A 19,788-nucleotide genomic window follows, 5' to 3' on the forward strand; every position below is an offset into this window, starting at 1 on the left:
AGTCATCTCCTAAAGCATAGATGATGTCCTTTATGCTAGCAAATTAGGGAAATAGATTTTGAATTGGACCCCCCAGGTGAACTCTATTATTTATTACAGATAATTAATCAATAATATTTCAATCATTCAATCATATGGATTGAGGGCTTACTGTGTGAAGAGCACTGTACTAACCTCTTGGGTAAGTATAACAGATTCTATTTATCGTGATTAAGTTGTCTTGTTTCTGTCTCCCCCGATTATACTGTCATATACTTTACGGTAAGCAGCGTGGCTCAGGGGAAAAGAGCCTGGGCTTCGGAGTCAGAGGTCATGAGTTCGACTCCCGGATCTGCCACTTGTCAGCTGTGTGACTGTGGGCAAGTCACTTAACTTCTCTGTGCCTCAGTTACCTCATCTGTAAAATGGGGATTAACTGTGAGCCTCACATGGGACAAGCTGATTACCCTGTATCTACCCCAGCGCTTAGAACAGTGCTCTGCACATAGTAAGCACTTAACAAATACCAACATTATTATTATTATTATACTGTAAATCCATCAAAGGGTAGGGATTGTCTCTATCTGTTGCCGATTTGTACATTCCAAATGCTTAGTACAGTACAGTGCACACAGTAAGCGCTTAATAAATACTACTGAATGAATGAATCTGGTAGACATGTTTCCTGCTCACAGTGAACTTGGAGTCTAAAGTCTACAACCTAATCAAAGTGGAAATACTGAACAATTCATATTCTGGCCCAAATTAGGAGTAATTAATTTTAAGGTCTGATGACACCTTAAAAATGGTGTTTCCAATTGCCCTAGACTTGCTCTTTGAGGTTTAACAACTTTACTATACGTTTTTTCTGATCTTAAATTGATATTTTAGTACATAAACTATTTTAAGGACCTTATCCACAGGCAAAAAACCTAAAAAAAAATACTGGAGTCAAAATTTAGGGGTATCATCAAGAGGGATGGAACTTGTTCGTATGGTAGGAATTGAGGAAGAATTACAAATATTTGAGGATTATTAACAGAAAATTGAAAATAGCCCAATTTAAAATTCTGGCCTATCTGCCATAGTTGGAGTTAGCATTGATAGCATTCTGAAACCATGTTTAGAAAATCTTGAATAGTAATTCCAATGAACATGTGAAACTTGTCCACAAACACAACTGCATGCATGGAGCAAATCTAATGGCAAAAAAAGAATAAATTCGTATAATTTGCCAGTTGTTCAGTGACTAGGCTGTAAGCTTGTAGTGGACAGGGAATATGTGTGCTTATTGTTGTATTGTACTCTTCGCAGCACTTAGTACAGTGCTTCACACACAGTAATCACTCAATAAATATGCTTATCTTTTTTTTTTGTATTTGTTAAGTGTTTACTATGTCTCAGGCACTGTAGACATTCAATTCAGTTGTATTTATTGAGTGCTTACAGTGTGCAAAGCTCTGTACTAAGTAAGCTCTTGGGAGAGTACAGCATAATATCAGGCAAATTACATGCCCACAACAAGTTCACAGTCTAGAAAAGATATAAAATAATCTGGTTAGAGACAGTCCCAGTTGCATGAGGTAACTGAAGCAGAGAAAAGTGAAGTAACTTGCCCAAGATCACACAGCAGACAGGTGGTGGATCTGGGATTAGAACCCATGACCTTCTGACTTCCAGGCCCATGCTCTATGCACTACCACCCTCGCTGCTTCTCATTTACACTGTGCCCAAAGGTGTCTGTCCTTCCATCTCAGATCAGGAGTACCATGGACCAGGATGCATGCATCCATATTCAGCATCACTTAACTGAGCTAGAATGCGATAGACCAAATATTACAAAAAGGGATATTTCATAGAACGAATCAAAACTGTTAACGATTTCCACAACCTGCAGATTACATGCATTGCCTCTCCTCTTCATGGCCAATTATGACAATAGAGGATTAAATCTAATAAAATTTCATTCAATAGAATTTATTGAGCACTTACTATGTGCAGAGCACTGTACTAAATGCTTGGGATGAACAAATTTGCTCTCCATAAAGCCATTGTGGTTACTTCCTTATGTCCTGAGCTATTTTCTTCCTTGGTCTTTTCTCCTCCAGTCCCTTTTCTTCCATCCTTTATAACCTCTGGACAACTGCCACCCAGTGCCCTCATCCCTTCCAGGATGAATTAATTGTACATTAAAACAAACAGACAAAAAAACCTAGTATCAAATCACTTAGAAGCAGCAGAACCTATAGAAAGAGCACAGATCTGGAAATCCAGAAAACTGAGATTACCTCTTTCCCGCTGGGTGATGTTAGGCAAGTCACTCAATATATCTATGCCTCAGTTTCCTCATCTGTAAAATGGGGATCAACTATCAGTCCTCCCTCTTGCTTTTGTCAGCAAGGTTCTTTCTTTACTATGCAAGTAATATATATAGTGTGACACTACTTGGTCATGGGGTAATGAAAGCAGGAATGATGGGAACCCATTGATCAGAGCCGTAGAAGGAAAGACTGAGGGGTTCCTCAAAGCTAACAAAAGAAAAAAAACACAATTCACTCTGAGGGATTTAATAGTTAAGTAATGGAAGGCAAGGCTGATGAATGACAGAGAAAGACGGATGTGTCGGGGAAACGAATTATGCTGGATTTGCCCATATCAAGCTATTTCTTTCAAATGCTTTGGTTTCAGGAAAAAAGGACACAGAACCTAATTACTCCTCAGCATTTTTCTCATAATTTTTGAAACCACATTTAGTTTTGGAGAAATCTAATCCATATGCTTCTCATTCATTTACACATAAATCGTTTAAATATTGCTTTTTAAGTGAGCTGTTTGATGTTCAGTAAACCTTTGGAGTCTTAATAAGCTTTTGGGAACCGTTATTCCTCTTGAAAACAGGAAATCATATTTCTTTTTAGGGCACAAGAATGTAAAAAACAAAAGATTGGGGTTTGGTAGGAAATTCCAAAGCCATGCTATTTGGAATGGACACCCAACTTCTCACAAATTTATCCTTATTCTCAATTCAGTGTTAAGAAAATTCAGTATAGGATAGAAAGAGGGCATGAAACTTCAGATGTAGAATGAGACTAAATTGGAGAAAGTATATTTTGGAAACTACAGATTCAACTGGATTATTGAATTGCTGATCTTTTGGATACTCTTATGTTGAACTCAATCAGAAGCAAAGCAAAGTGAAATTGGAATGCTGGGTTCCCTTGCCCTTGCCCCCAGTGACCTGGCCATAATCTAGGGGAGAGTAAGCACAGGCATAAAATCTTCATTTTATAATTGAGGAAACTGAGGCACAGAGAAGTGAAGTGACTTACCCAAAGTCGCCCAGCAGGTAAGTGGGGGAGCAGGGGTTAGAACTCGGGTCATCTGATTTCCAACACCATGCCCTTTCCAATAGGCCACACTGCTTCTATGAATTTATGTAATCGCTGAGTTATATTACTCCAGAATCTTAAAATATGAAAGTTTTACAAATTGATTCATTTAATGTGGGAGCAGAAATGATCTACTTAGACTATGACCCCCTTGAGGGATAGGGACTTAGCACTTAGTACAATGTCTGGTATGTATTACCATTTAAAAAAAAAGTGTTGATAGACATGTTCCCTGCATACAATGAACTTACAGTATAAAAAATGAACTTACAGTAATAATAATTATTTCATTTAAGTGCTTACTATGCGCCAAGTGCTATGCTAAGGACAGGGGTAGATACAAGAGAATCAGGTGGGACACAGTTCATGCTCCACATGGGGCTCACAGATCAAGTAGGAGGGAGTCAGATATGGAATTACCATTTTATGGATGAGGAAACTAAGGCATAGGGAAGGTAAATGTTTTCTCCAGGGTCACACAAGTAGCAAGCAAGTAGCAGGGCTGGGATTAAAACCCAGATCTTCTGACTCTTTGGCCTGTGCTCTTTCGAAAAGGCCATACTGCTTCTGAAGTTCTGGGCCGAAGAGACTCAGACTGGACATAATATCTGTTCTACAAGAACCTTACAAACTTAGAGGGATGGGAGGATTGGAGAGAGGGAGAGAAAGAGCAGACACCTTTACAAATAGGAAGATTGGGGCATAGAGAGTCTCAGTCACTTTGTCACCCAACAGGCCCATGATAGAGCTGAGATTAGAACCTGGGTTTCCTGACATGGAGCTCCATTGCTCTTGTCACTAGACCTCACTACCTCCAGTTCATTAGATTCTGTTCCACAACCTATGCCGACATGGTAGAGCATTATAAATAAAAATTACACTGTAAATACCTCCCTGCCACCCATTTCTTCCCCTGTTTTTCTGATCTTTTCTTAAAACAAAGTGATGCTACAAGTGTGGCTAGCTCAGGCCTCTCCCCATTCCCACGGCTGCACTGTTGGTGGGATAGAAGCATAATTAAAGTTCTGAGCACTCCATACTACTTGCAACAGATATCCGTGCCTGACTTCTTTAATGATGAGTTCTGAGATTTATATGATCTCCCCCTAACATTGCATCCATTTGCATGTCAGTAAGTCAGTATCCCTCCTGCTCTCTCCTTTTGCCCTGTCCTCTCTCCCCTTCCCTGTTCTGGCCACTTCTCAGCCTCTCCTGGCCTCAAACTGGGCTGTGTGGTTGGTCTTCCAGTAATGTTTTCACTTGCCAGTTGCTGCCACCTCACAGCTTCCTAATTACCTACTTGCAGCCCCAATTCCCCCTGCCGGTTGGGTGCTCCAAGATAGAGACAGTGATGGATCAAAATGGGATGGGAGAAAGGAAGTCACTGGTAGCTTGGGAATAATAATAATAATGTTGGTATTTGTTAAGCACCTACTATGTGCAGAGCACTGTTCTAAGTGCTGGGGTATATACAGGGTAATCAGGTTGTCCCATGTGAGGCTTACAGTTAATCCCCATTTTACAGATGAGGTAACTGAGGCACAGAGAAGTTAAGTGACTTACCCACAATCACACAGCTGACAGTGGCAAATTCAGGATTCGAATCCATGACCTCTGACTCCCAAGCCTGGGCTCTTTCCACTGACCCACACTGCTTCTCAAGGGAAGTCTTCTAACTCCATTCTTCCCTTATCAATGGATCACTCTCTCTGGCCAGGCGGAGAAGCTGGGCTGCAAGCCAGCAATTGGAAAGCAACCAGAAAGGAGGAAGACTGGAGGTGTGATGGCTGCCAAGGTGAGAATTAAAGGTTAAAGGAAAGCCCCCCAAATTAAACCATTCAGCACATATGGAGTAGCTTATAAGAAGGGGAGGAGGGAGGTGGAAGACTTCACTATTCATCCTTTGGAAACACATTATCCTTACAGAACAATCACAACAGTCTACAGTCTCCAAGCTGTCGGAAAATTGTGTCCTTGTAGGGTTAGGTGTTGAATATCTTCTTGGTTTTTTTTTGTGTCCCAATATTTTGGAGTGCATTCATGTTAATATGTCGTTGGTATACTTCAAGTAGATGAAACACCATTTTAGTGATGTTTAACATTGCAGCATGTAAAGGAATTTCTTATTTTTCCAGAGGTTCTATAAAGGTTCTAATTTGTACTAGGCATGTCTATAGGCAAAGATACATCGTAAAACAGCCACAGTTTGAAGGAAATAACTGGACTTTATTGAGGGGTAGGTTTGTACTTTCATGTGTTTCAGGTTAATTTGGCCTCAGTTTGATCTTAAATAGGATATATACAACACATTCAAACAGTTGTCTTCAAAGAACACCACATTGCTGGCTACTTTCCTGAATGGAAAACATTTATTTTTTAATTACATCCTTGAATAGATTGTGTTTGCATCTAGTATTGTTTAGATGTGTTTCAAAATATACACTGTAAAATGTTCAAGATTGCTTTCACTGAGAAAATCAGGGCATTCTAATCTCCTTACATTTTCAATCAAAAAGACAAGTTTTAGAACTACAGGGTCCACAAGTAATAGCTTAATTTAGGTGTCCTTTTTGGCTAGAGATTATTTCAGAAAAGAGTTGTAAGAGGCAGGAAAAGCAAGCCATATATACTCATTGGTCATTCACATACAGGATAACCAGAGATATAAATACATTTTATTTATAATTCTGGTTTTTATTGACTAAAGAATGTTTCTGGTTATGTGAAGATCTTAGAGTAATTACAAAACATTTTACAGAAAGATATCATTGAGGCAATAAAACCTCTATATTGGATTTTTTTTTTTCAAATAGCAATGACCTAAATATTGTTATTTAGAGGGAAAAAGCACACCCTTGTTAAAATACTAAGAATCAACTTGCCACAAAAATGCATGTTCTAAACAAAGTAAATGATGGAGTCTACAAAATTTTAAGATGCTTTATTATAAAGAATTGGAAACCACATCCCATTTTCAAACCCAGATAAGTAAACAAACAGTAAATATCATGTGTTTGTTTTTTTATAGGTATTCCTATGAAATGTTGTTCTTCATTCTAAGATCTGAAAAATAATATCATTTAGGACACAGTGGAAGAAAAAAGTTTTTCACACAATATAGCCAACCTGGAATAAATGGGGAAGCTGGGACAGAACAGTTCTATGAAAGAAAACAATGAGAAGATAATAAACCCAGCAAACCCTTAAAATTGATAATTTTAGAATTGTATATATATATATATATATACACATACACATATGCAAACCTAGTGATATATTGCAATTATCACTATTAAAAAGGTGTATGATTTCTTTTTTTTTTTACATTTCCATAAACAGCTGAATTTACTGCTCATATTGAAGAAAGCCACCATGGAATAGAGGTAAATCAGAGATGAAAAGTAATTGATTTTTTTATAAAGGTTTTTAGTTTTCTAAAAATACCCATGCACCTTTGTCACCCCAAAGGTATGTAGTATGAAAAGTAACTTCAAAAGGGATATATCCACTGGAATAATACTATAAAAATATATTTAAGTAGTTAGTCCAGATTTTGGGTTGGTTGGAGAGCCCAAATGAAGTGGAAGATTGAGCAAAGTGGATCCTTTGGCCCAAAAGATCTGATATGATCTTTTTGCATGCAGAAAAGGAACCGAACAACTGTTCAAACCTACAGTTTTATTTCAGTATGGATCCAATTAATACTGTGTCCTGTTTTCTGGTGGGTTACTTCTTGCTATAAAAATGTAGGTTCATTTGCATATGTATTTATGTTTCATATATAAAACAACTCTAACATATCACCTCTACATATTCGTATGGAAGAAATACGTAGATTTTTTTCTCATAAAATGTATGCTTTCCAAAGTACTATATGTAACAGGAACTATTTAACATGACCATTCTGGAAGAACAGCTACAAATAGTACATTTGTAAGTAATTTAATATTGCATTCTTTGGTAACCCTGTGCATAATTTGTATTGAATAAGGTTGAGACTGCATGTACAATCATTATATGGCCTTTTATTTTACCATAGTTATAAACTTGCTATTTACAATTCATAATTATAATTATGATATTAGCTAGATGCTGCAAAGAGTAATTTTGTAGGAGCTGAAATACAGAGTGGATCCGGTAAACCTGATTCACAAATTAAATTATGGTGAAATAACATGGTGAAGAAATAAAATCTTAATAGCATTTTAAAATAAATGAAATAAGACAGGCAGAAATGTGTGCACATGCAAAGGCCTTTGTTAAATGAACCCATCCAGATAAGCAAGGTGTTGTCTTTGCCTTTATACACTCTAAAATACTGCTTTCCAGTATACTTTCAAATGAAATATTACATGCAATTAGGCTTACAAAATAACATGAAAAATTTCACATTCTTTACAGCTTTTCTCATGTTATCCAATCTATTTTAATGTAGACAGAAGCTTCAGCAATAGAAGAAAGGAACAAGATTTCTAATCACATCCTCAATCACAGCTCGAGAATTAAGCCACTTTTCTGCTTGATTTGTTCTTAAAGCAAGAAAGTATTCCACTTCTCACGTCTTCATTCCTACACTATCTTTCTTTATGGTTTCTGAAATTTTAAACTGGTTAAACTGGTAGTATGCTCAGGCTAATTATCTGCTGGCTTCAGAAACCCATCCTTTGAGGTTTAGTTCCAAAGGCAGAGAATGGGTGTTTTCTTCATTTTTTATTTGTAGCTGTGCAATAATATATAGGTTTATTTGTAGTTCTTTTGCATAGATGAAATGCCATTCCACTGTTAACAATCATTTATCAAAATGGTTTATATAGCAGGCTGGTTTCTGTTCTTCCAAACAGAGTAGATTTTGTTCATGCACATTCATATTTCAGTACTTTATGTGGAAAAATGCATTTTCGGTCTTATAATCAGCATTTCGAAGTAAAATCCAGTTGTAGTAGCTGAAACAATGACATTTTCCTACACTTCCCTCCTCTTGTAAAGTCAAACAGTGACATTCTCTTTGACCAGGCTCTCCAGACCCATCCCCTCAAGTGGATAAACTTGTTTGAAGAACAACAGACCACAAATGGTAGAAGAGAACCACTGCCCCTTTGTGAAACTACTATTTGTTTGTGAGGAAGAAGATATGCTGGGTCCTCCTGACGTTTATACAAGAAGTTCTTCATCTGGTAGTCTCACTAGAATTTTTCATTGTTTTATGTGCTTCTGGTGTTTTGCTTTTAAAAGTCCAAAGGTCGAATCATCATAGTTGTGGAACGTAAAGAATAGCTGGGTCCTTTGAAGTAGTGCCACTTTATTCCATTCAGTTTTCCATGGTTTTGTCCAGCAGTATAGAACATTCCATTTAGATTGGAAGGACCGCAGGCATCAAACCACCAGCCTGAAAAGATTACCCAAAAACAATTCAATTACCAGCAAACTCCACATTTGCATTTTGTTTTATGACATTAGTTGATTGGAAACTAGTGGGTTTGGAGGATTCGTAAATACTCTATGGTAGGAGGATCTGGGGTACTAATGAAATGGGCAGTTTGTTATTTTTTCAAATAGTTCATACGCTTATGTTGTAACCAGGCAGATGAACAACAGCAAAGAGATGAGTAATTCAAATAAGTGAAAATCAAATGTCAAGTAGCTCAACTGTAACTTTCCTTCTGCAACACTTAAGCACTTGGATATGTACTCGCTAGGCACTTCGATACCACATCTCCCAGCACTTATGTATACATCCTTATACTACTACTTGGTTTCCTATTTGTAATTTATTGTACTGTCTGGCCCCCACTAGACTGTAAGCTCCTTAAAGACAGGGATCATGTCTACCAACTCAATTGTAGTGTACTCTCCCAAGCGCTTAGTATAGTGCTTTGCAACCATCAATCAGTGGTATTTATTGAGTGTTTACTTTGGGTAATGAACAGTTGACACAAGGCACTTGAGAGAGTACACTACGACAGAAGCGGTAGACATGTTCCCTGCTGACAGTGAGCTTACAGTCTAGATGGGGGTATAGATATAGATATACTACACCCAATCAACACTCAATATATGCCATTGGTCAGTTGATGGATTGATTTAGCAAACTGAAATGCATAGGAAATAAGTTGGTAATGCAGGTGTCCTCTTTCAGCCAATATTCAAAATAAACTCTGTGAGGTAGGCAATAGAGAATCCATTTGTGATGTAGGCACTTTCCGAATCTGTATTTTATAATCAATTGATGGTATTTATTGAGCATTTAATATGTGCAGAGACCACTGTACTAAGTGCTTGGGAGAGTACAACACAACAAACAAATCGGTAGATGCAATTCCTGCATTCAAGGAGATTTAGTCCACTAGGGGAGACATTTACAAAATATAGATAAGGGAAACAGCAGAGTATCAAGTTTATACATATCTTTTCAAGTTACTGGGCACAACTGTAAAATGATTACTTGTTCACTAAGATCTTTGTATTTAGATCTTGTCTTTTCATGTATTTCATGTATAACACATTTTTCTTCCAGCAGTAACACAGATGAACTCGTGGGTAATGTTTATAGTAGATACACTTTGGCATAACTTTATCATGACAGACGTGGCATTTCTTTCAAGTAGAGAGTTATACCTAAGGGACTAATAACTGAAAATTAGAAAGTGATATAGTTGAAGACTTGCTCATAATCTTGAAAACCCAGCTAGACCACAATAATTGAATCCCCATTTTTTCCAAAATGAAACAAAGACCCAGCTGGGTTGTGTTTAAAGTGTCACAGGATAGACAAGGCAATCTGCCTTAATCACACTTCTAATGTAGAGAAATAGCAGGAAAGTAGGACTTGATTGATTTTTGAGAGTCCTGGAATTCAGTTGCGTTCAACCAATGCTAGACAAATAACATAAATGTTGATCCTGTCAAAATCTTAGAAAGCATCAAGAAGATCTTTTGTTTGCTAAAGTAGCGGTGGAGAAAAAGTGAAATTTCAATGTTTTCCTTAAGATTCATTCCTCATTCTGGGGATAAGCAGAGCAAAATAAGATGCTTCTATTTACAGTCTAAAGGGATCCCAGTATTTATAAATATATTTACTTAGAATTCTCACTTAAGTACAGTATTTTGACTTTTATCCATCTCCCTACTATGTGAATGTTCATGATGCATTTTACCTGACTTTTAACTAGGTCATCCTGCCCCAAACCTCTACCCCATTACTCTGATGCCCTCCAGTTTGGGGTACTCCTGTGATCTTCAAAGGTGTACAATTGGCTTTTGTGGTAAAAGTCCAGTTGTGGGATGACAGGTTCCTGCAAGACTGGGGGAAAAAGAAATGAAATGGAGTTCTTCAGATTTGCAAGAGCCTGAAGAAGGTGAAAGGTCATATTCATTGAGGAACAGAAGAAGGAAAAAGAGGATTTTGGAAGTATGAACAGAATGTATAATCACTTCAGAATAAATTGGTAATTTTTTAGCCAATGAAGATTCTGGAATGACTATATTTGTGTAAAATGGGTGATCTTGAGAACAGGTCTGGTCTGTTTTTAAAGAACTCACTGTTCCTCAATCTCTTCTGCCTTGCCTGTGACAACCTTCCTCCTCAAATCTGACACTCTCCTCCCATTCAAAGCCTTAATGAAGGCAGATCTCCTCCAAGAGCCTTCCCAGGCTATGCCCTACTTTTCCTCATCTCCCCCTCCCTTTTGTGTTTCCTAACATGCTCTGACTTGCCCCCAGCCCCATAGCACTTAGGTACATATCTCTAATTTTATTTGTATTGATGTCTGTCTCCAATCCTCTAAACTGTGAGCTCGTTGTGGGCACTTGTTTATTTTTGTAATAAATTGTCATTGTTTATTGTTGTATTGTTCTTTCCCAAGCCTTTTATACAGTGCTCTGCACACAGTAAGCACTTAATAAATATGATTGAATGAATGAAAAGAAAACAAATATGTCTGTAGTCTGTCACATAGGCTGTGTTCCCCCATGCTTTTTCCCTTTGTCTTCTCTTTCATTAAGTTGGTTCAAAGTCAATGCCTTTCCTTGTGTTTTCTCCTCCAGCATAAAGGTTGGACTTGTACCTGTAAACCAACTTCCTCAGGAAATTGCCACATCAGGCAGAAGTCTTGCCAGCCAATGAATGGGGCTGCAATAGGGAGAGAAGAATGGCCTCAATCATCACTAAACCTGGAAGTAGTGACCTGCACTATATTATCTTTGGAACACATCTCCTCCAAGAGGCCTTCCCCAACTAAAGCCTCATTTCTCCTTCTTCCTCCTGCATCACCTATTGATATTGATATTCAGCCCTTCCTCAGCCCCACAGCAATTATTTACATAATTGTAATTTTTTTGAAAGTCTGTCTCCCTTTCTAGACTGGTGGGTAGGGAATGTGTCTACTAGCTCTGTATCATTCTCTGAACACAGTATGTGCTCAAAAAATACCACTGATTGGGATACAAAGTGTTGGGAAGGCCGAACTATCAGGGAGAGGGGTATGGTTTATGTAAATGAAAACTAAGAGGGTTTTGCCGTCAATTTTCCCCGGGGGTATTTGGTTTAAAGAAGGGAAATGCTTCATAATTAGCTAACTTTATGGAAAGTTGTGACACATATCTTACCTGCATTCATTCAATAGTATTTATTGAGCACTTACTATGTTCAGAGCACTGTACTAAGTGCTTGGACTGAACAAGTTGGCAACAGATAGAGACAGTCTCTGCCGTTTGACAGGCTTACAGTCTAATCGGGGGAGACAGGCAGACAAGAACAATGGCAATAAATAGAGTCAAGGGGAAGAACATCTCATAAAAACAATGGCAACTAAATAGAATCAGGTGATGTACATCTCATTAAACAAAATAAACAAAATAAATAAGGTGATAAAGATATAGACAGTCGAGCGGATTCATTACCATTACCATTGGGGTCAGAGAAATCACAGTCCCCCGGATAGGTAATTTCCTTACCTTCCTATTCCTTCACTGTCTATCCTCAAGCCTGTATTAGCACTTGGCATTGATTCATCAATCAATCAATCAATCTTATTTATTAAGTGCTTAGTGTTTGCCAGAGCACTGTACTAAGTGAGTAGGAAAGTACAATACAAAGAGTTGGTAGACACCTTCTCAGACCATAGCAAGCTTACATCCACACGTTAAAATGATAGTAAATCATCAATATCTGTTTTGTTGTACTGTAAGTATATCTAGACGCAATAAGTTCTTCAAAGGCAGTGTATCTTTCAAGGCCCTAATACACAGTTCTGCCAAGAGCAGTCATTCCAAAAATCCTGTTGATGGGGACAGAGATAGGCTACCTTGGAAAAATCCTGTGACCCTCAAATTTCATTAATATATCCTTTGTAGCACCCCACACTATAGCAATTAATATTCAACAATATAGAGTTTGTTGTAAGTCAAAAAGAAATCGACAGTTCCAATGAGCTGTGAAAGTATACTAAAATATAAATGAGGTGACAAAACTGTAAATAATAATAATAAGAAGAATGCTTATTATTTGCCAAGGAATGTATTAAGCACTGAGATAGATACAAGATCATTAGTACCCAAATAAGGCTAATAGTCTAAGTAGAAGGGGGAAGAGAGACCAAATCCCATTTTTCAGATGAGGGAACTGAGACACCAAGAACTTAAGTGACCTGCCCAAGGTCACTTAGCTGGTACATGGTGCAGGCAGGATTAGAACCCAGCTCCTCTGTATGCTATACAAGGGCTATACAAAATGATCTGGTAAAGCATAGCTTATGCATCCTCAAAAGAACTCCCACTACCTCTTGAAACTTTGAAAAATTTTTAAACCCTTTAATATTAGAGAAAGTCCATTTCTAATTAATGAACAATAGGCAAGATGTTAGAGGAAGTACACAAGTTATGGTATTTTGAGTACGATTCAGTTTAGTTTTAAAACAATTTAGTAAATGCAATCCATTAAAATTAAATGTTGGTCTTTCAGAAAGTCTTCTGTTTTTGAGAGTCTTATTGTGTTTTTTCTTTCTACTTTCAGGGCTGCTAGTGAAGGAGGACAATTAGGTTAAAATACAAATGCTTTCTTTTTATAAAGTAATAAATTACATTGAGTATCTTGTCATGCTTATTTTGTGCAATCTATTCTGAGACTGGTAGAAGGGAAAAATAAACATTAAAACAGATTTTCTGCACTCTGATGCATGTCACACACTGTTCCACCCCTTCTGAAGGATAGCATCCCTGGCCTATTTTTGCATGCCAGTTCTAAAAATACCTGAAACAAAGGTTTTTTTGCAATGAGGAGCTGGCTGGCAAATCACTGCAAATAAAGCAATTAAAAACAGTCCATGGCAGAAAAAAAAATAACAAAACTTTTGCTTTGCTAATGACTGACTTCCTTGGCTGATTATGATTTCTGGAGTCTCAAGAATTTCAGTATTTAGACCATTGGTTCCCAAGTTGTTCCTAAAAAGGAATTTGTCAAGTTGAATGTCAGATGGGAGGCAACTCTAAGGCTTTCTCAGATGTACTTAAAGGCACAGGGTTTGTTTCAGTAAAAGCAGTGCAGCAACAAAATCCTCCACCATATATAATTACTTGAAAAGGCTGAAACACGTAATATACGAAAGTCATGAGAAAATGGGGGAATAGAAGTGCCTATATACTGACCACAAATTAAAGTACTAATGATATAGTGGAAAATCTATTTATAGCAATGTCTGTCTCCTACCCTAGACTGTGAAGCTGTGTGTGGGCAGGATTGGGTCTTCCAACTCTATTGTATTGTACTCTCCCAATCAATTAGTTCAGTGCTTTGCATGCAGTAAGCACTCAGTAAACACCACTGATGATGAAGAACAGTGATAGTCTGTTAAACATGTCAAAAATACCAATTGCCGAATTATAATTTCCCAGTGATTTCTGGATTTGTAAATTGACTTACTGCCATATGATCAGAAAATCATGTTTTAGTTACTAATCATTCTTCACACTTGCTAAAACTGCAGTCCTGAATAGCTTTAGAACATAAAATGCAATGACTGTATTAAAGTCTATATTTTCAAAACATAATACAAATTATTACAGCTTGATACCACAATTTACTAGGGCTCAATTTAAGACACTTTCTTTGGAATACAACTTTCTACCTGCCACATCTAGCCCAGGCTAAGCCTCCCAGTCAAATGGCTAGAACAAACTGGGGCCAAAGTAAGAGTTTGGTATTATTAAACTAGAAAAACACACATTTGGCTTTTAAGTAGTCACTAGTGGATTTTTTTTGGAAATAAATTCAAAACTAGACCTCCAACAAATTTTGAAATGAAACTAGTGAGGAGGGAACATTTCATAGAGACAGGATGACAAGGAAAAAAGGTCTGTGGTTACAGGCACTCAGTTTGGCTAAATTAAAGAAGGATGATAGAGTTAGGTTGTTCAGTGTAAAATATTGGGAAGAAAAAGATATTTCTCTGTGGGCAGTGGCAATAAGGTCCTTATGAAGTTGAAGCAGAAAAGGGTTTCATCTGCAAAAGAATAGGAACTGTTAACCTTCCAAACAGAATGTAACACTATGACTGGACAAAGAGATCTCCAGATAAAAATGGATTCGGGGAGTTCAACTGGGATACAATGCCTGGCACATAGTAAGTACTTAAAAAATACCATAACTATACCATAACAATTATGATTATGATGATAACAATGATAAATTTTGGTGTTCATTAAGTGCTTACTATGTGCCAAGCATTGTACTTAAGTGCTGTGGTAGAAACAAGATAATCAGATCCTAAATGAGGCACACAGTTTTAGTACAGAACGGGTATTGAAATTCCATTTTGCAGATGAGGGAACACATCAGAAAACCACAGAGAAATTAAGTGACTGCCCCAAGGTCCTTCAGCAGACGTGGTTGAGCAGGGATTAGAACTCAAGTCCTCTGACTCCCAGGCCTATGCTTTTTTCCATTAGTCCATGCTGCTATGCAGTGATGAAGAGTAAAATAAAACATGAGGGTTGTTGACAGGGTCAGTGAAGAAGAAAACTTTGGAAGGATCATATACTTTTAAGAAAGTCAACTGAAGTAAGAAAATTAAAATATTGAACTATTAATTAAAATAATAAAGTGGTAAAATTAAATTATACTAATGGAAAGAGCAGCAGTGTGGCTAGAGAAGCAGCATGGTTCAGTGGAAAGAGCACCGGGGAGTCAGAGATCATGGGTTCAAATCCCAGCTCCCTCACATAGCTGTGTGACTTTGGGCAAGTCACTTCACTTCTCTGGGCCTCAGTTGCCTCACCTGTAAAATGGGGATGAAGACTGTGAACCCCACGTGGGACAACCTGATCACCCTTGTATCCTCCCCAGCGCTTAGAACAGTGCTTTGCACAGAGTAAGTGTTTAACAAATGCCATCATTATTATTATTAATAATAATTATTTCAGTAGCAAATATTTGTTGATACCATAAATGATGTCAGCAATATCAAGAGAAAGATATTATAGTACATGCATCTCATGACCTTTTGCATTAATCAGATTTCAATATTGTTTTTAAAATATTAATAAACCAAAAAAAGCATAGCTAATTTCAATCTCAAGGCATTAAAAACTGTTTTTACTTCAAATGTGAACTCAAATTTCTGTTTATCCCTCTTATTTATCACTGAAGAATATTTTTAAAATGTGACAGTTCTGGAAAAGAAATGTATTTATATTAAAGGAGGGTTATCATTCACAAGAGTCACAGAAACATGATAATCACATTGTGAACCATTTCATGCACTGGGCTTATGAGCTGGGCTATATCAATGAGCGAATGTCTAAGTAAACTCACCTAGGAATAGACATTTTAAACCTCAGGGGCCTCAGTTAAACAAGAAGAGGAGGGAAGAACTAAGGCTTTCGAGAGAAATCTCAAAATGTCTTGAATGTCTTAAGGTTGGCAGTGGTCAGAATGTGTTTTGCCAAGCATTTTTCCCCTTAATTTACAACCCCCTGTGTATTTCAAAGGAAATTTAAGATGTATGTTTCTAATTCATTCACACTTAACTCATCAAAATTTAGGTGGGAAATAGCGATCTGGTGTCCAAGAAGCCATTTGTACAATCTATGTGAAGCATATATCTTTGAACCAAAAGTTACATGTTGCTAGGAAGTTGACTTGGAAAACTGAGCCTACTTAAAAAATTGTGCCCAAGACATTCAAGTAGGCTCTGAAAATACTCAAATAATAGAACCGATGCATTCTGGAAAATTTTCACACCTTAAAAGAATAGTTGGTACTGATAGGAATTCTCTTAATTTGTTCCCACAGTCTTAAACTCTTTCCAGAGGGAATTTTCAGGCAGGCATACCATATACTATGTTCTGATTTACAATTTCTGTCATTCAGATATCTCAGGTAACTTTATGCACAGGCACTTTAACAGCATGTCACATATACAGTGCAAATGAATAGCTATTCTGCCAAAAAATTCATGTTTATTCTGGACCAGAACTCAGAGTTGTCATCATCAACCTAGATGATAATTTCCTAATCAATCAATCAATGGCATTTATTGAGTACTTACTATTCTGCAGAGCACTGTACAAAAGCATTTGGGAGAGTACAGTATAATAGAGGTAATAATAATAATAATGTTGGTTATTTGTTAAGCGCTTACTATGTGCCGAGCACTGTTCTAAGCGCTGGGGTAGACACGGGGGAATCAGGATGTCCCACGTGGGGCTCACAGTCTTAATCCCCATTTTACAGATGAGGGAACTGAGGCCCAGAGAAGTTAAGTGACTTGCCCACAGTCACACAGCTGACAAGCGGCATAGCTGGGATTCGAACTCATGACCTCTGACTCCAAAGCCCGTGCTCTTTCCACTGAGCCACGCTGCTTCCCCAGCCACGCTGCTTCCCCCGGAGGTCCCCCAGAGGTGGTGGACATGTACCCGGCCCACAACAAGCTTGCAGTCTAAGTACCAAAACACCTCAAAGACTAAAGTGAAAGCATCAGTAAAGTGTCTACCAACTATGTTGTATTGTACTTCCCCCCCAGTACAGTGCTCTGCATACAGTAAGTGCTCAGTGAATACCACTGGTGACAATGTTGATCAATAGTTTAATTCATGTGAAGTTCTTTCATTCAAATCCTCAACTTCCATAGTTATTTAGTTAATCTGGTAAATATGAGCAGCAGCATGCCTTAGTGGAGAGAGCACGGGCTTGGCAGTCAGAGGTCATGGGTTCTAACAGGCTCTGCTGCTTGTCAGCTGTATGACCTTGGGCAAGTCACTTAACTTCTCTGTTCCTCAGTTACCTCATCTGTCAAATAGGGATGAAGACTGTGAGCCCTATGTGGGACAATCTGATTATCTTTTATCTACCCCAGTGCTTATAGCAGTGCTGGGCACATAGTAAGTGCTTAACAAATACCAACATTATTAACAACTAGGATGGAGCTTTTAGCTTAGTAGAGTGTATGTGGAGAGCTAAAACATAACAATAATGTTGGTATTTGTTAAGCGCTTACTATGTGCCGAGCACCATTCTAAGCGCTGGGGTAGACACAGGGGAATCAGGTTGTCCCACATGGGGCTCACAGTCTTAATCCCCATTTTACAGATGAGATAAATGAGGCACTGAGAAGTTAAGTGACTTGCCCAAAGTCACACAGCTGACAAGTGGCAGAGCCGGGGTTCGAACCCATGACCTCTGACTCCAAAGCCCGGGCTCTTTCCAGTGAGCCACGCTGCTTCTCATATTCATCTATTTCTCAGGTATTATGATTATGGTATTTGTTAGATGCTTACTTCATAACCACATACTAAGTGTTGGGTTAGACACAAGATACTTAGGTTGAACAGAGTACCTGCTCCCCACGGGGCCCACAGCCTAAGTAGTAGGAAGAGCAGGGATTGAATTTCCATTTTACAGATGAGGAAACCAACACAATGAAGTTAGGTCACTTACTCAAGGTCATACAGCAGGTAATTGGCAGAGCTGGGATTAAAGCCTATGTTCTCTGACCCCCAAGTCTATATTCTTTCCAAAGGACCACTCTGCTTCTCTACTACCTATTAGATATGCCAATCCTAAAGTACGTTAGCCTAAAACCTACAGTAATCAATTATCAATGGTATTCATAGAGTGTTTACTTTGTGCAGAGCAGTGTCATAAACACCCAGAGTAGTACAATATAGTTGTTAGACTATAGGTTCCTGTTCTCAAGGAATTTAGTCTAATGAAAGTAAAACTCCATCTGGCACAGCACCACACCAGAATCAATCAATATTATTGAGCCCCTACTTTACGTGCTGAACTGGAATTATGCACTTGGGAGATTACATTAGAGTTAGAAGGCACAAGAATCCCTGCACTCAAGAAGTTCGTAATCTAGCAAAGTCAGGCACACATGCAAAAAAAAAAAGTACAGCTATTTCAGGGACAAAAAAAATCTGAGAGATGAATACGTTGATTAATAAGCACTTAAATAGTACTGTGTGTATATCAGGATGTACAGAACAGCTATTGATAACTGTAAGAGGGTGAGGAGGTGGCGTAAAAGTGCTGGATGCAAGGATATGATGTAGAGAGAAAAAAAATGACTTTCCAAATTAGGTAGAATTTCCAAAGGGCTCTGAAGATTTGGAGTTGGAGTAGGCAGGAGGAAGTCCGTCTCTAGACTGTAAGCTCCTTGAGGGCAGGGAGCATGTCTACCAACCATGTTGTATTGTACTTTCTCATATATTTCATACAGTGCTGTGCACTCAACCCTGGGTGGGCAGAGATTATCTCTATTGCTGAATGGTAATAATAATGGTAGTATTTGTTAAGCACTTACTGTGTGCAGAGCACCATTCTAAATGCTGGGAGGGATACAAGGTGATCAGGTTGTCCCACGTGGGGCTCACAGTCTTCATCCCCATTTTACAGAGGAGGAAACTGACGCCCAGAGAAGTTAAATGACTTGTCCAGTCACACAGCTGACAAGCGGCAGAGCCAGATTAAAACCCATGACCTCTGATTCCCAAGCCTGTGCTCTTTCCACTGAGCCATGCTGCTTCTCTACTTCTCTTGTACTTTCCAATTGTTTAGTACAGTGCCCTGCACACAGTAAGCACTCAATAAATAGGATTGAATGAATGAGTAAACTCTCAATAAATACCACTCATTGCCTGACTGAAGGGCATGAGCAAAGAGTTGGGTGACAATGGGAAGGATAACAAGGCATAGTGAGAAGTTACCTTGAAAGCAAAGGACAGTGAAACCTGGGGTGTTGTGGAAAAAGTGTATCAGTACATTTGGGAAAGTACATAACATAACAGAGTTGACATGATCCCTTCCCACGGTAAGCTTACAGTCTTGAGATAGTGGATAGATAAGAGTAAGGACTGAGTGCCTTGAAATCAGTAATCAAAAATTTCTGCTTGATTTGGAGAGGAATGAGGATCCAGAAGA

At 38.2% G+C, this 19,788-nt stretch overlaps 1 protein-coding gene across 2 annotated transcripts in view; it reads right to left on the reverse strand.

Annotated features, from left to right (window-relative positions):
- Positions 1 to 6,294: 6,294 nt before the first annotated feature.
- Positions 6,295 to 19,788, reverse strand: part of ANGPT1 (angiopoietin 1) — a 250,216-nt gene continuing 236,722 nt past the window's right edge. The window contains exon 9 of one of the 2 annotated variants that reach the window (XM_029063098.2): positions 6,295 to 8,754. In XM_029063098.2, the coding sequence (XP_028918931.1) occupies positions 8,594 to 8,754 (161 nt within the window). In that variant the 3' untranslated portion in view covers positions 6,295 to 8,593. The remainder of the gene's footprint in view (positions 8,755 to 19,788) is intronic. The other variant, XM_029063097.2, reaches the window with a different exon arrangement.

The sequence above is a fragment of the Ornithorhynchus anatinus genome, chromosome 4, assembly GCF_004115215.2.
Source record: "Ornithorhynchus anatinus isolate Pmale09 chromosome 4, mOrnAna1.pri.v4, whole genome shotgun sequence".
NCBI lineage: Eukaryota > Metazoa > Chordata > Mammalia > Monotremata > Ornithorhynchidae > Ornithorhynchus > Ornithorhynchus anatinus.